General features: G+C 38.6%; 1 protein-coding gene across 1 annotated transcript in view; it reads left to right on the top strand.

The window, feature by feature from the left end:
* The window catches only part of MDN1 (midasin AAA ATPase 1), a gene marked incomplete at its 5' end in the record, with an annotated part of 101,824 nt that overhangs the window by 51,545 nt on the left and 34,878 nt on the right, over positions 1–15,401 (top strand). Inside the window, 17 exons of the mRNA XM_026844125.1 lie at positions 481–626; positions 1,544–1,746; positions 2,644–2,864; positions 3,905–4,018; positions 4,818–4,950; positions 5,612–5,721; positions 6,416–6,549; positions 7,244–7,404; positions 7,749–7,869; positions 8,973–9,183; positions 9,326–9,557; positions 10,710–10,836; positions 11,730–11,900; positions 12,047–12,261; positions 12,360–12,741; positions 12,947–13,056; positions 14,098–14,794. Coding sequence (XP_026699926.1) covers positions 481–626; positions 1,544–1,746; positions 2,644–2,864; positions 3,905–4,018; positions 4,818–4,950; positions 5,612–5,721; positions 6,416–6,549; positions 7,244–7,404; positions 7,749–7,869; positions 8,973–9,183; positions 9,326–9,557; positions 10,710–10,836; positions 11,730–11,900; positions 12,047–12,261; positions 12,360–12,741; positions 12,947–13,056; positions 14,098–14,794 — 3,488 coding nt within the window. The remainder of the gene's footprint in view (positions 1–480; positions 627–1,543; positions 1,747–2,643; positions 2,865–3,904; positions 4,019–4,817; positions 4,951–5,611; positions 5,722–6,415; positions 6,550–7,243; positions 7,405–7,748; positions 7,870–8,972; positions 9,184–9,325; positions 9,558–10,709; positions 10,837–11,729; positions 11,901–12,046; positions 12,262–12,359; positions 12,742–12,946; positions 13,057–14,097; positions 14,795–15,401) is intronic.

The raw sequence follows: 15,401 nt of genomic DNA, 5'->3' as shown, positions 1-15,401 counted from the left end.
TTATCTTACTGTGTTATGCCCTGATATAAGTAAAGGCATAAAAGAGTAATCAGGTTATTTTTTGTGTTCTCAGGAAGTAGGCCCAAATCATAAGAAGATGGCAACTGGAGTGTTTTGTAAGGAGACAATCAGACACTGGCAAGTGTCAGTTGTCTATTGGTATAGGGAAGATAATAAGTGAAAATCGGCAAAATAGGGGGTTTGCACAAGGCCTATTCAAGTTGTTCTTTGCAGCAAGATGATACTCAGTTTCATTCGTCTCAGCTGCTTGATATCTTATTTTGAGCTGATCACCTTTTATTTCCAGTCTTTTAGGTTTTCTTACTAACCTTGGGAAGAACCCATTAGGTTTACAGGACCCAGTAGCATTCATTCGGTTTGGATCTTCCTCAGGGTCTGAAGCACTGTTTGTCCTCAGAGGGTTAAAGAGGTGACAGTCACTAAACGTACATATCACCCTAAGTGCTGTGTGTCTTTCAGGTTCTGTGTCATCTTTGTCACCTCTGCTGCAGGCTGCTGTGTTAATTGTGCAGCAGATACAAAGAGGCCTTGGATTAGCAAAGTCGTTTTACAGAGCCTGTTGGGAAGTTTATGGTTGCTCACAACAACTGCAGATTAATCAAAAGGTAAAAGTCCTGTATTTGAAAGCTTTGCTTACATCATCTAGATACGTGAAAAATACCATTTCATGGGGCTGGTGTTTGAGATCCTCTGTTTCCAAAGTGCCTGAACAAGGTGTTGATGAAGGTGGTGGTCTTGGAGAGATGAACCAAACAATTTTAAATATTCTCTCAGGCATCTGTCAGATGATGAAGAGGAGGGGTTAAATGGCGCTGGGACATTTTCTGTATCTTTTAGATTCTGAGCCTTTTTTGGCTCTAGTGTAAGTAGTACAGTTCCATGTGTAACTTACTCTAACAGATGAGTTGGAGCTCCAGAGTTGTTTTTTTTGGTATTGACTTATGAAGTAGGTGATTTTCAGCTGTCATCTGTCCTTTAATGACGTAGTTTCTGAGCTCGGTAGCATGCTACTCTGAGACAGAGGTCAGATGAGTGAGAGTTGCATAAAGACTGTCAATCTGGGATGTGCTTATTGAGATATTCCTTGGGGGATAAAGATGATTTGTCAAATACTTTGCAGATAGTGGCTCACTCTTTTGTAGCATAAGAGAGCCAGAGAATGTCCCAGTTGGACTCTGACATTTACTTGTTTTTTAACATCTTCAGCTGAGACTCTGGCATATTAATACTGATGAATCTGTAGCCTGAAACACTGTGTACAGAGTCATCTGGAGATAGCAATAATCACTTCCTATTTTAAACTGTACAGTATGTTATTTCACTTATGGTTGGAATGTTTTGGTACTTCATCGTGTAGGTTATATAGTGCTTGTAGAACACTTGGTTTATAGAACACTTGGTTTATAATGATTTTATAATGATTTCATAATAAACACGTGTGATTAAAGAGTTCCTGAGCTGTTGTACTTGAATACATGTTTGAATATGATTCTAAGCTGGTTTTTTTGGTTGTTTGTTGTAGCTTGTGTTAGAATTGGTTACAAAGCATGCTTCATCTCTGGCTTCCCATGAAACTTGGGGTGACTCCTTGCTAGCAGTGGGTTTGTGGCCAGCTTCTCTACCTACGGGTCTGTTCACAGCTGAAGACTCACTTCTTTCGACAGTCTGGAGTGACGCACAGGTCCTGATGTATTGTCTGAATAGGCTAAACCTTAAAAACTGCAGGTAGGCAAGAAACATTTTTTTGTCTAATAAAGGAGTAAGAAACAAGATACGTGTGAACTACTGGTGACATGTCGTTGTTCCTTGCAAAACTTTGTCTTGAGCAAATTGCAAGGGTAGAGACTATGGTTGTCACACTCTGTAACTGGGACTCCTGTTGCCTTTCCATGTAACCACTACAAAAGAGTATTTAGCTAGTTTTAAATATTCTAGTGATCCTCTGTATTCCCTTCTTTCATGTAAACAATTATTCATCAGTTATTTTATGTCCAGTAGCTTCAGGTGAAAAAACAAATTTCCTCTTTCAAACAGCTGGCTGAAAGAAGTCTCCTGTGCAGGAGCCATATGCAAAAACTGTTTTAATGATTTTTTGTGCTATATAACTGTTCTTTTCACAACACTGGTGCAAAATATTCCTGCCTGCCTGCTTTGCTTAGTAACCTACTGTGGACAGGTACTGTGGTTTGCCTCCAGTGAAAGAACAAGCTGTAGAAGTTAGTATTGAGATACAATGTTGAAATTCTAAAACCTTAGCAATGTGCTGGATTTTTTTTTTTTTTTAATCAGTGAAAATTCACTGGTATCTTTGTCTTTTTTAACTTAATTTCATATATTATTCTGGTGCACAAATCAGTTATAATTTCTTAGTGAAATGCTGTGCGTATTCACTTTTGGCACTGCATGAATTTTTGGCAATAACGAGTTCCTAATAGTAGATGCCCCCAACTGATTTAAAGTTGGAAACTGGCTTTAAAGCTAAGTAAAGAGGAGAGATTATTGCATTGCTACCTTCTTGCCTGAAGATGGTTGCATGCTGAGTAGCTTGACTTGCAAAATACATTCTTTCCTGGGACTGGCAGTTCAAGCCCTTGATCGCTGGACTTCACTTTTTTGTTTCAGGACACTGCCACTGACTCTGCAAGATCTTCAAAAAATTATGCAGTCCACTAATCCTGAGAGTCTCAAATTCAGTGCTGTTGAGATAGATGCAGACTGGATGGATAAAATTGAAGTTCTCCAGGCTTCAGTGAAATTGTTCATAGAAAAGGCAACCAATCAAGATTGGACACTGAGAGTTAAATGGCTTAATTCCTTAGCCAGAAATTTGCCACAGGTGCTTGGTATGTAATTGTGTAACTTTAACTTTCTCTTTTGCCTAAGGGCTGATTAATTGTATTTCCACAAACTGTAAGTCTTCTGTGAAAATGTCCAGACTGTTCAAATTACCTCATATGAAAGTTCTAAACTATCTATACTAAATCAAGGGCATTGAGGCTCCAGGGAAAGACAGAAACAGGTGGATATAGGGACAATAGGAGTCTTTGGGCTAAACTTTGCCTTTTATTATTCAAGCATGCATGTAACTTGTACTGCTTCTGAAATACAGTTATTTTTGGATGACTCTTGAACTATGTAAGCAAATATGCCCTCTCTTCATTTTATTTTTTTTATAGCGATAGTAAAAGCAGTAAAATGCCCTCTGTTTGTTTGGTGTTAAAATACAAATGGTTAGATAGCCAGGAAACTGCAGAACTGAAGTTGCCTGAATATTTAGGATTGTGGCTGAGATGAGGTATTCATTGCTTAATTACATTAATTGCATTAAGCTTGTGAAGATTTTGGACAAGCATTAGTCCAAGTAATTCACACACTTAGCTTCCTTGTATGGTGTGAAATCTCAGACTATGTTGTCACTATGTGAATGGGATTGCTCCCCCTTGATCTTGCTGTCTTCCAGGCAAGTATGTCTATAAACTAGAAAATAGCTAGAAAATTACTTGTGATAGGTATGCTCTTATGTGATTTTTAAGTTGGGTTTTTTTGTTGTTGTTTTTTTAATTGGGGGGGGGAATAAAAAATAGATGTACTAAGGGGAAGTTCTGAAGGTATAAATTCATGGATTTTCACAAACTGTATTTTTAGAGCGTACATAAAGCATCACCAGTTTAACTAGAACTCTTTACTGGATTTGTTTCTTTGGGCATGATATTCTGAGTGATTTTAAGATCTCTTGGAGCTAATACAAAATAAGAGCAACAGCATGTCCAGCGTGTATGCACAGATGAAATTCAGGCTGCTTGTACTGGCTTAGTTTAAGTTCTCTTTGTTTGTTTGTACTAAATGCTCTTTTACACTTATGTTCTTTCCTTTTCACTTACAGATCCAGTGCGGATTCAGCTGGAAGCAGGTGCTGTAGCCCTTGGTAGTTTCTATGCCAGTCCCCTCTCATCTGGAGTCAGTAACATGATCAAATTGCTGCAGCCAACTATGACAGGTACTTCTGCAAAAATTGATGTAAGACGTTGGTGCTTCCTTTATTTGTTCTCTGAACTTGCTGCAACCCTTCTTCAGAAACGTGTGTAACAAAACAAAGGCTAAATTATAACTATATGTTGCTTTTGTTGCAAAAGACAACGAAGACATTCTCATTGTCTGGAACTGCAAATACAGGCAATTAAATGCATTCATCCTGTGCAAATTAGTATGAGTGTTGTGACTGTAAATCCTGACTGTATCTGTGACCCAGGTGCATTCCTACAGCTCAGAGTTAAGCAATGTTCCTAAGAGTGATGCATATATCTACTGCCTTTCTGACTGGATGGTTTAGGCATCGTGTTTTTTCCCAGCATTTATTGTGTTGACCCATCTGAAATCTGTGTTGATGCCTGCAATTTTCTCTGTGTTTTACAGAGAGCTCAGGTCTGTGGCTTCCTTTCCAAGCTTGTTAGGTGCCTGAAAGCTACATACAGTGACACTGGACCATTTATGGATGGTCCTAGGCATCTTGCCTGGGCTGTTAAGGAAAAGGGAGTTGGACTTCAGTTCCCAGGCTGTCTTTTTGGGTACTCTGACCACTGGTTAATTTACTTTCACTGTTTTGTTCTACAGAACCTGCAGTCAACTTAATGCTTTTCTGTTTGGATATCTGCAGTGAGGGAGTTTAAGATTCTGCTTTCCTCGTAGGTTTCCTTCTTTCTTTCCCTAATGTTCTTGCACAGACAGGGGATCACGGAAAATCTTTCACTGAATAATGTTTCCTCTGTTGACCTGTCTTGTCTTGTCTGCCTTCCCAGATGAACATGTGATGTCTCTGGACCCAAGATGGAATATGCAGTTTTTGGATATCATTAGAAATTCTATGAATTTTGATACAGAAATGGAACATACAGATCAGCTTCTAATTCTTTTGAAGTCTGTAGCAAATCGGTGGGTTACAAAAAGAGCTTGTGAAGATTGCCTGATGACTCTAATCAGTGCCGTATAAACACTTGTGGTATCTGCCAAGTATGTTTTTAGGTTTTGATAGATGAGATCTAAAATACTAGGCAGAGATATCGTAAAGGTGTTTACATTCTTTGCTTCTGTTTCCAGTAGATGCAGACTAAAACCAATCACTAAATGTAGGGAGCAGGGCTTCCAGCATTCCATATAGCCTGCAGTACTTCAAGGACAAACCAGAACTGTGGGATAAAGCATAAAAGAAGCAGAAGCAGCAAAGTCTCTGACATAAAACAAAAATAGTTGCTCTGCTTTTGGATTTGGACTGCTTTTCCTAATAAGAACAAAAAGTACACAGACTTTGCAGTTGCAGTGTAAGGAAGCAGCTGCTCACATGCCCTACTAGTGGTAGTGTTGCATTTTCTTAGTGGCTCACTACTTTTTACTTCCTGGTGATTGCTGAAGTCAGGAATCTGTTTTTTGTGAAGCTTGCTTGTGCAGAAACCATATTCAAGCAATTAGTTATGCTGCACTTGATTATAGTTTCATAATACAGTGAAATATCAAATGTCACTTTGTAGTTCACTATCTCATAAAGCGGAGGCTTTAAAATGGTACTGAATTTCTAACAACTTTATTTTTAATTTAGGGCAGTATTATTTCTTGACCGAGAAAAAAGAAGCTACACTGAAAAGAATTTGATTACCAGCAAGAAGCCAAGAAATAGTGTCTTAAGAATGTCTCTAGATTTCCACAAAGGTGGGTTGATTTTCACTTGTTTCTTTCAGTTTTATGTTCAATTTGAACTATGGTTAATTTGCACTGTTATGAAATGTTTACTTTAAACATGGTGTGATCTGAATGTACAAAGGAATATTGTGTGAATGTAAAGCAGTCAGGTGAGTACTAATACAGTATGTAACACATTATTCTTAAATTGGATATACCGTATGCTATGTACAGAATTTATGTTAAACCTTTACTTGGTAGTGAGTGCAGGTCATTTCTCTCTTAATTATCTACGTTCAGGAAGAGGGTGGAGAGAAATTGGAATTGTGTTTTGTCTTTAGCTAGTAAAAATAGTCAAGTTCTTCAGTTGTGCTTTTGTTCTAATCATCTTTCTATTGTTTTATATAATTAGGATCTTTACTCCTAAAAACAAAGGGGAAAAATTTAGTGATGAAGTTACTGTGCTGCATAGAAACAATTGATCAGTGTTTCCCTTTGTTTAATGGATTTTCTTTAAAAAAAATATTAAATGCGTAGATGTAATAGACAATTTTGTGCAAATGGTGAAGGAATAATTTTTGTTACTTTGCTTCTTAGATCTTTTGGTGGTTTTTTTCTCCAACTACAGAGAGGATCTAGTGATCAGAAATCAACCCTTACTTGTCATCTTATGTGGCAGGAATATTCAGTTTCTCCCTTTGTTTCCCTCTTCCCCAAACCTCAGATCCAGGAAGTTACAACTGTCTTCCTCATGCAATCGTTGTCAACCTTGCTGCTTTCTTTGAACTCTGGGATGCATTTGCATTTCACTGGGTGAAGTCTACTCAGGTGGCCTTAAGTGATGATGACATGCATGATGTGAGTAGACTTTCTGTAATATGTTTATGGAAGTTACCTGAAATTAGACAGTGTGCAGAGCACTATTTTTAGTTTCAGGGACCATGAAATAAACCCCAATGTTTCTGTTGGTATTCAGAATAAGCCTGACACCAGGCAAATTACCATGTTTGCTTCAGTGGCTGTATTTGTGCTCTGCCTTCTCATTTCTTCTGTGTGGAATGTAAGTTTTCAGCGAGCAGATACTCAGGGTAGGAGTTACCTTACCTAAACGTACACCTGGGACCTAGATAACCATTGTGCCACGGAAGTGCCCGTTTGTCTCCACTAATGATAAAGGGAGTATCCACATCCATCTCGGATAAAAATATCTCAACCTGGACAGCTGCCCTGCGTGTTACAGGGGTAGTTCTCTTCTCCCTCCCCTTCCAGACCATGAAGATCATTTTTCTGAAATCTGACAATGACATTGTAGACTTGGTGCAGGGATTACTTGGTTTTGACTCGTATATTTCCACCTACCAGCAAAGCCCTGCAGTATTTTTAGAAAACACATAGTTGAGTGCTAGCTGTGTGCCACTAAATGCACATGTGATTCTGGAATTAATGGAAGTGACAATGTTTTTGCATTTTCTCTTGCTTGAAGTACAAAGTGTTCTGTAATGTACAGGGCTCAACAATGAGAAAACTGTAAACCTTTTTGGCTTGTTGTTAGATTTTATACTGCTTGCTGTGGCGTGACCGGTTCTGGGCAGTCTCTGACACTCTGACAGTGGATTCATCAGGATTGTCACTTCTGTCTCTGCACTGGCACTGGGTTATGAAGCATCTAATTGACAGAATTCCTCAGATGCTTATCGGATCAGACCAGCACAAGTGAGTGGCTTTGATTTGTGTTTCTGTTAAATGGTTGTATAAATTACCCTTTTGTTAGTATTATACCTAATAAATTAAGCTGTCAGTGTCCAGTTTGTGTTCCATTAGAGATGCAAGTGCAATGTATTACATAGCTATTCATTTCTGAAATTCAGGATTCTTAGCATTGGACTGCTTCTTGCCCAAATGATAATTGAGAATTTGTACCCATTTTCTGTACTTTAAAGTTAGGTTGCCCCTGTCGTGGGAGGTTGAGAAGGGATTTCCTTTTTCCTGTGTCCTTTAATCTTTTTTCCTCAAATTTTGAGTTAACTGTGTGGGCTTTTTTCTTTTTAATCTCCAAGGGTTTCCAAGGAAATTCAATCTGTTTCACAGCAGATTCAGAACTGCTTGGCCAATCCTGCTGGTATTTCTGCCAATATGAAAATATTACAGAAGTTTCTAGGAAGACCTCTTCCTTTTAAGGTATTGGTACTCTGTTTGCAAAAGATGTGTATGTCCAGCAATGTCCAAATATGCTTTAAAATAATCAAAGATTTGTAGCACTTGCTTTCCAAGCCAGCAGAACCACATTACTTTTGGACCTGATTGATTAATAAGGCAATTTCAGCATATGTTGATGTACATCGTTTTTTGTTAAATATATCAATTATCCAGATAGCATTTCTACTATTAATTATGCTTTGTATAGATAGCAGTTATTTAATATAGAGTGATGGACAAACACAAAAATATTTCTGCTTGGTCTGTTTTGGAGACCTGTGAACATCAGTATGCCACTTCCTTATTTAGTGAACATATGAGTATATAGAACAGACTGTGTACTTTCTGTTATACAGCATAGGATGGGGCTGCCTTATGACTTACCAAGACTAGGCCACTTAACTCTGACATACTGTTTTTTTCCTTAAGTTATTTCACCAATTGGTGTCATTCAATAAATAAATTTCACAGTAAAACTTTCTAAAGATTATGTCCCTTTTTAACAGCAGGGCACAAGTAGACATGTAGCTTGCTCATACTGGTGATTAGTTAGACCTAGGTTTTTATGGCCTTATCGCTCAAAAATACTTAACTGTTCAGAAATGCACATAGTTACTTTTATGGAACTTTAAAAAACGTTTGGTGCGTACTGAGAATTTTGGGAGGCATTTCTAGGCATCCATTAAATTACAGGTGTAAAATGCCAATTTATTTTGACAGTCGCTTCTGGCATTTTTTATTAACTCGTGTATTTATTGCCCTTAGTTTAGGCAAGTTTCCATGTTGAAGTATTGTTTGTCTGCAGTACTCCATGTAGTTTCTTCATAAAGGAAGAAAAAGACTTGACAAGGAGGAATTGTGGCCGTCTATTCCAATGTCTGTCTTCCTGCTGTACTGAGTAGGACTACAACAGAATTGCTGATGAGTTGTTGGTGCGGGTTGGTTTATATATACTCATACTTCAATTGTATACTTGTGAATTTGAAGTCTTAGTTCTCACTGCAGTCACAGATCTTGTTTGTTGTCTCGTTAATGCTACGAACAAAACATTGCCACGTGTTCACATGTCCTTTTCGTGTTTCCAGGATAAACTGGCCATGGAATGTTTTTCCCAGCTAAAAGTTCTCAGCAAACCACTTAACATCTTGGAGCTAAGATTGGCCTCTGGAGAAAGTAGATGGCAGGAAAAGATGTGCTGTCTGAAAATTGCTGCCGTGGGGTGGAAGATGAAGAAAGCGTTGCTGCAAGCTGATGGCCTGATAATCAGAGCTAATCATTTAGACGATGTTAGTCTGGGTAGGTAATGCTTCTGAAGAGCCTAACTGGATGATTTCTGCCTTCTCCATTCCTTTTAAATTCAAATGGAAAGGATGTGAAATGTTCACTGGCAAGAAATACAGTACATGCATTTATGTGCCTCTTACACTCTGTCAAATAGGTCAACTAAAGATTTTTTTGAAAGCTGTACATTCACAACTGAGAGCAGAAGGAGTTATATACAGTCATTCAGAAGAAAGGTTTACTGAAGATACCATCTTCAACCAGTTAGACCCTGCCTTGTTAAACCAGCTCTGCAGTCGGGTTCAGCTGTGGCCCGCGATGGAATACATAGGCATTCTCTGGCAGTACAAACTGACAGCAGATTATGTGGCCAAGGCTTGTGCAAGAAGGTAAGAAGAAGGTTGGAGAAATAAATCCTACATTCCTTTTATGAGATTCAGAATCCCTAGCTAAAAGCTGTAACTTCGTTATGTAAATCTGTGTGTGTACAAATATGTTAATATATATATGGCTGTGTGTATATGCATATATATGCGGGTGGTTCACATATACGCTTATATATATTTATGTATATCAATGCATATACATTCCTTGTCTGCATGCATGATTGCACTTGGGCAGCTATTAAAAGTATCAGCAAAGGGAGAAGTTTAGTATTAAATTGAGGAAATAGTTTTCTTCTTTTCTAACTTACTTTCTTGCTGCAAATATAGGAATGTTGGTGTCCCAAGCCCCTTGGACTAAACACATTAAACTCCAGAGATTGCCTTATTAATGGTAGAATGGATTATAGGTGGAGCTCTAAAACCTTTTATGTGGTAAATGGTACATAGTATTTTCCTTTTGGAAATACACAGTATTTGCCTTTTAATGAAGTAGAAGAGTCCTTCATATTAGGGATTAAGATGATGATTATCACCATGTTGCTGGGGGCTGCTGCAGAAAGACTGTTAGACCTGGTGATAGACAAAGCACAGTAGCACATTTGCTTCCTGTTGTGTAAACTCTGCACATATACTTGTTTAAATTAAGGTCATTAAGAAGTGTTAATGTTGCTTTAAGGGGCCAAGTGTATTTTTTGATTGTTTTACCATTCCTTTAAACAGCTCTTCATGTATGGATTTCAGTGGAAGTAATTTTTTGTCCAGTAAGACTCCTAGAATCACTGATTCACTCTTGAAATTAGCAAAGTTCTGAATCACTGATTCACTCTTGAAATTAGCAAAGTTCTGATTTTCACTTTGTCTCCAAATGTTTTGTATGGTTTTTTGCTGAACACATACATAGCTTATAGCTGCAGAAGATGACACTTCTTCCCCCTTTTGTAGTATTTAGATTTTTGCCAACTTGAAGGATGCAAGTGTTTCGAGTGTTATTTGAGTGTTTGTTATTCTCCAGGGTTTAAAATTGTGGCATTTTAACCTTTCAGGGTATCTTCATTATTGTGACTTCACCTGCCAATTCGTTTTTCTATCCAAATTATTTATTTCATGTGCTGTGCTTAAGCATTACTTATGTTGCATTTCTTTTACCTGCTACAGAGAGAACTACAGTCAAGAACTAAGCATATGTTCAGATCTAGTTCAGCTTATAGCTTTTTCTCTGAAGTTGACACCAGCTGCTTCTCACCAGCTGTCTGGACTGTGGCACTTGTTATACCTTAATGAAGTAAGGACAAGTTTTACTTTAATTAGTCTTGCAGAAGTTTTCAACAGACTCTTCAAAATAGGTATATCTCTGTAAGGTTTTTGACATGCAGTTTTTCCATCTGTGCCTGATGATCTATTCCTTATTTTAATAAGAAAGGTTATTAACTGTGAGCCTGCAAAAAACTTAATTAAAACATAAATAAAGCACAATGAAGTATTGTATATAATAACATAGTTGTTTATGACCTAGTTTGGTACTGTTGTTTCATTCATCCATCTGTAACCTAGTGGAAAAAAGAGAATTGATTGAATGACAGGTGCCAGCCTGATTGTATCTATGTATTCAAAGTAATTTTACGATGAAAAATACTTGCTTCTGTCCCTGTGCATCACTTTTCTTTTTTTTTTTTTTTTTAAGTCTGTGTTGCAAATCAAATAGACTGAAACAGTTTATTTGATGCATTTTGTGTAGATCCTTTAATATGTCAGATAAATCCTGTTTGGTTAATGTTTAGCTGTGGTGGTTGTGTTCCCAAAAAAGCTCAGTAAACCGGCAAGTTCAATTTAAATGCTTCAGAGCAGGATATTGCATATCTTTATCTTTCATACTTATGCAACCTTGTGTATTGTAACAAAAAGTTGCACAGTCATAGACTAGATGCTGTATTCTGAAAACTTGCTCTATAAATATGCTGCCAATTTCACTCAACAGAATGCAGTGCAGACCTCAGGAAGTGTACTCTTTTTGTTGAGATGCAAGCAAACACTATGTGAATGGAGAATATCTTGTACTATCCTACTGAAAAACAGTATCATACTCTTTGTGTGTGTGTGTGTGTGTGTATGTGTGTGCTTGATTGTCTTTTGCTCACTGTAAATTATTCTTAGCTCTAGGTTCTTCTCTTTCCTTAGGTACCCCCTGAAGAGATGTCTGTTCTGTCATCACAACTAGTTAATGCTGTATTATCATCCTTTTGGAGCAGTACTTTCACTACAGACCCAGACTACTGGTTGACTTGGAGGCCACTACCTGCAACAGAGGAAAAGAACTTCTCTAAATCCCATATCAACTGTTCTATGAAGGTTTGTCTCTTCTGACCTAATCAAACTACTATGTTGTATACTCTTTTAATAAATAAATCAACAGCTTTCTAAAGAAATACTGTAAGCTCTAGCATAGTCAGTGCAAGTTGCATCTGAACAATCTAACTCTTAATCTCTTAATTTAGGGCCCAGGTATTTTGACCCGAGCCGTTTTCTCAAAGTGCTTCTTTGAAATTCTAACTAGCAGCAGCAAGACAAGCCAGTGGGATGTGAGTGGGCTTCCTGTTCTGTCATCATCCCATGTGACACTAGGAGAATGGATGGAGAGGGCACAGCAGCTTCATGAAGTCAGCACAGCACTGTGGACCAACCTGGGTGTCTCTTCCATAGCAGATTTTAGGTATTAAGACCTCTCTTATAGATAGATGTTATTTAAATCAAGCATGTTGCAGAAGCTTGCTTACCATGTGTAAACTTCTCTCATTCCTTTGCCTCTAGACACACAGATGCTAGACTACAAGGATTAATGCTAAGCAGACAGCTCTCTGCCTTGGTAGATCTGGTTCCAGTGGATCTTCAAGAAGAATTTTTAGAGTGTTGTGAGAACCTCTACCTCAAGGATCCTGTTGCATATGAGTACCTTCTCAAGATACTTAAAAGCATCACTGATCAGGAGTTACTTCCTAAAGAATTCCTGTTTCTCCTGCTCACTTGCTTGCAGCAGTTCTTTGGGGAAGGGCTTAAGGAGTTACCAGAGACAGCTTGGCGAGGAACCCTCTGGGTGAATATTGGTTTGGTACAGATCCAGATATGGCTTCCGCAGACCAGGTTTGATCCGGCTGTTAAAAGAGAATACAAGCTCAAGTATGCAAAAGAAGAGGTGAGTGTGGAGCAGAGTTAACTTTTACCTCTGTAATGTGTAACATTAACACAAAGGACTTCTGGCTTGAGTGTTCTTGGGCAAAACTTTGATCATGATTTTTAAACTATTCAGTTAGAACTTCTTTTAATGTCCAAGAAGATGATGTACCTACTTGATTACTAAAGCCAGAACCTCAGAGAATGGTTTATTCTTTCCTTTGTAGTTATACCAGCTGGAGTGTGAATGGAAAACAAATGATTTCTCATTCCAGCTGCATACAGGAAAAAGTATTGAAGATGAAGCAGTCAGCAACTATATTCATCCCCATCTCAGGTAACATTGCAGACACTTAACTCGTCTTCTGTAGACTGGAAATCTCATGTTTGGATGCTTGGCCTCCAAAACTCTTCTCCACAGCTTTACAATTTTTGTGTTGTTCTGTAGAAATATAAGGGTTGTTGATTTTAAAGCATCAATTTGCATATTGAGGTGGCAAAGAATACAGAAGCTGTTGTGTTTACTTAAAGTGACCAAGGCATTATCTGTGCACATTTTGTACTTCTGCAAGTACAACAATTAAAGTAGTGACCTTTATATCTTGTAAAATTGAAGCTATGTCCAGAAGCGAAAATAAAGCCATACGTCTGAATTATGGTAGTTTAATTAAAACGTGACAATGTTTTCAACAAACTGAAAGGAGGTCGAACCTATATCTGTCACTGCAACTCTTGAAGGCTTTGATAGATGCCAGTGCTTCTTTGCCAAGTTCTTGGGCTGTGATTGTACTGGGTGGATGTCTCCAGAAGTGTATTTTATCAACAGCCTTTGCCTGTGGTGCTGTGCATGAATTAAATATTTTACCACATAGAGTACACAGTTGACATTCAGTTGGGAAATTTTAAGCGAATGGGTATTTCTCATTTGTGCACACTTCCAGGTGTTCCGTGTACATGGAGATAAAAACTGGGTGGTATTCATGATTTTCCACTATTGATGGAAGTTTTCGATTTCATTATTTATACACATTGAGGATCTGATAGTTCTGTTGCTTAAAGTCATTAAGAGCAAGTTCTGAATGGCTGAGTTTTACCAATTGCTTCCAGTAGTACTGCTTTTTCCTTAATGCTCACAGAGCTGTCAAAGAGCAAGCAAAAAAGTATTTGGAGGTTGGGGGCAGGGGGAGGGGGGAAGGGGAGAGAAGTACACATGCATGCTCTACAGGAGTTGCTTCTTGGGTTTTTTCCTTATTTGTTGTTTCACACAAACTAGCAGAATATTTCTGATGAATCGTTATGTATCTAACATACATATATAAACACGTTTATACGAAATACGTTTATATGTCTAAATTAGTTAATGTTTTTTCCTTTGCAGACTGTTGCATGAAAGAATGCAGAGGTTGAAAGAGCAAATAAGCAGTCTGTCCAGAAAAAAGGCCTTCAGGTCTCCAGCTCCACCCTATGATTGCTTATACCAGGAGGCTTATCAGTACATCAACAGCATAGCACGGGTTTCTTCAGTCCAAGATCTTTTAGCCCGCCTTCTACAGTTCCTCCGTGGGGAAAGACCTAAATCACTTCAGGCCATACAAAACCTATTAAATGAAGAAGCATCTTGGCAACAATCACACCATCAGTTTAGAAAACACCTGGCAGAGGACTATGCTGTATTCCCTGATGCCATCATTCCACTGCAAGCTGCCATTTTACAGTTGCAACATGGCATGCGCTTAGTGGCTTCTGAAGTCTATGCAGTGCTCAAAAGTTTTGTGCGTCCAGCTGATCTCACCAACCTCCTTACTTCTTTGTTGACATTTCCTTCTGTTGGTTGTGCCTTCCCCACTTACTTTGCTCGTGCAGAAATTTTGTGCTCCGTGAATTCAGTTGAGGTCATTCATGGACTTAAAAGGTTTTCTCTGAAGCACTCTGAAGGAGAATCTGAGGGAGTAGAGCAGAACTGTCCTACTCTGGAACAGCTCCTAGTGAACGCTTTGTTGCATCTTCGATGCCATGTACTATCTAGAGGAGAAATGGACCAGAAATCTCTTGAGCTTTTTAGACATCTGTGTCAGGTAACATCTGAATGCCAGTGGCCAGGATTCTTTCACTGAACTTCTGTGTCCACCATACAAGAAAGACATGGATCTGTTAAAGTGGGTCTAGAGGGCCACAAAAATTATCAGAGGGCTGGAACACCTCTACTGTGAAGAAAAGCTGACAGAGCTGGGGTTGTTCAGCCGGGAGAAGAGAAGGCTCCGAGGAGAATTGTTGTGGCTTTTCAGCATATAAAGGGGGCTTATAAGGACAGAAAGACGCTTTTTACCAGTGCTTGTAGTGATAGGACAAGGTGCAATGGTTTTAAACTGAAAGAGAGTAGATTTAGACTGGACATAAAGAAGATGTTTTTTACAGTGAGGATGGTGAGATACTGGAACAGGTTGCCCAGAGAAGATGTGGATGCTTTGTTCTTGGAAGTGTTCAAGGCCAGGTTGGATGGGGCTTTGAGCAACCTGACCTACTGGAAAATGTCCCTGTCCATGGAAAAGGGGGTTAGACCACATGATCTTTGGAGGTCCCTTCCAACCAAAGCCATTCTATAATTCTACCTTGATAATTTTCAGTATAATTTATCTTTCTCTCCCCCCCCCCCCCCCCCCCCCCCCCCCCCCCCCCCCCCCC

The sequence above is a fragment of the Athene cunicularia genome, assembly GCF_003259725.1.
Source record: "Athene cunicularia isolate RWA chromosome 3 unlocalized genomic scaffold, athCun1 chr3_part1, whole genome shotgun sequence".
NCBI lineage: Eukaryota > Metazoa > Chordata > Aves > Strigiformes > Strigidae > Athene > Athene cunicularia.
This window is presented reverse-complemented; position numbering and strand designations above follow the sequence as displayed.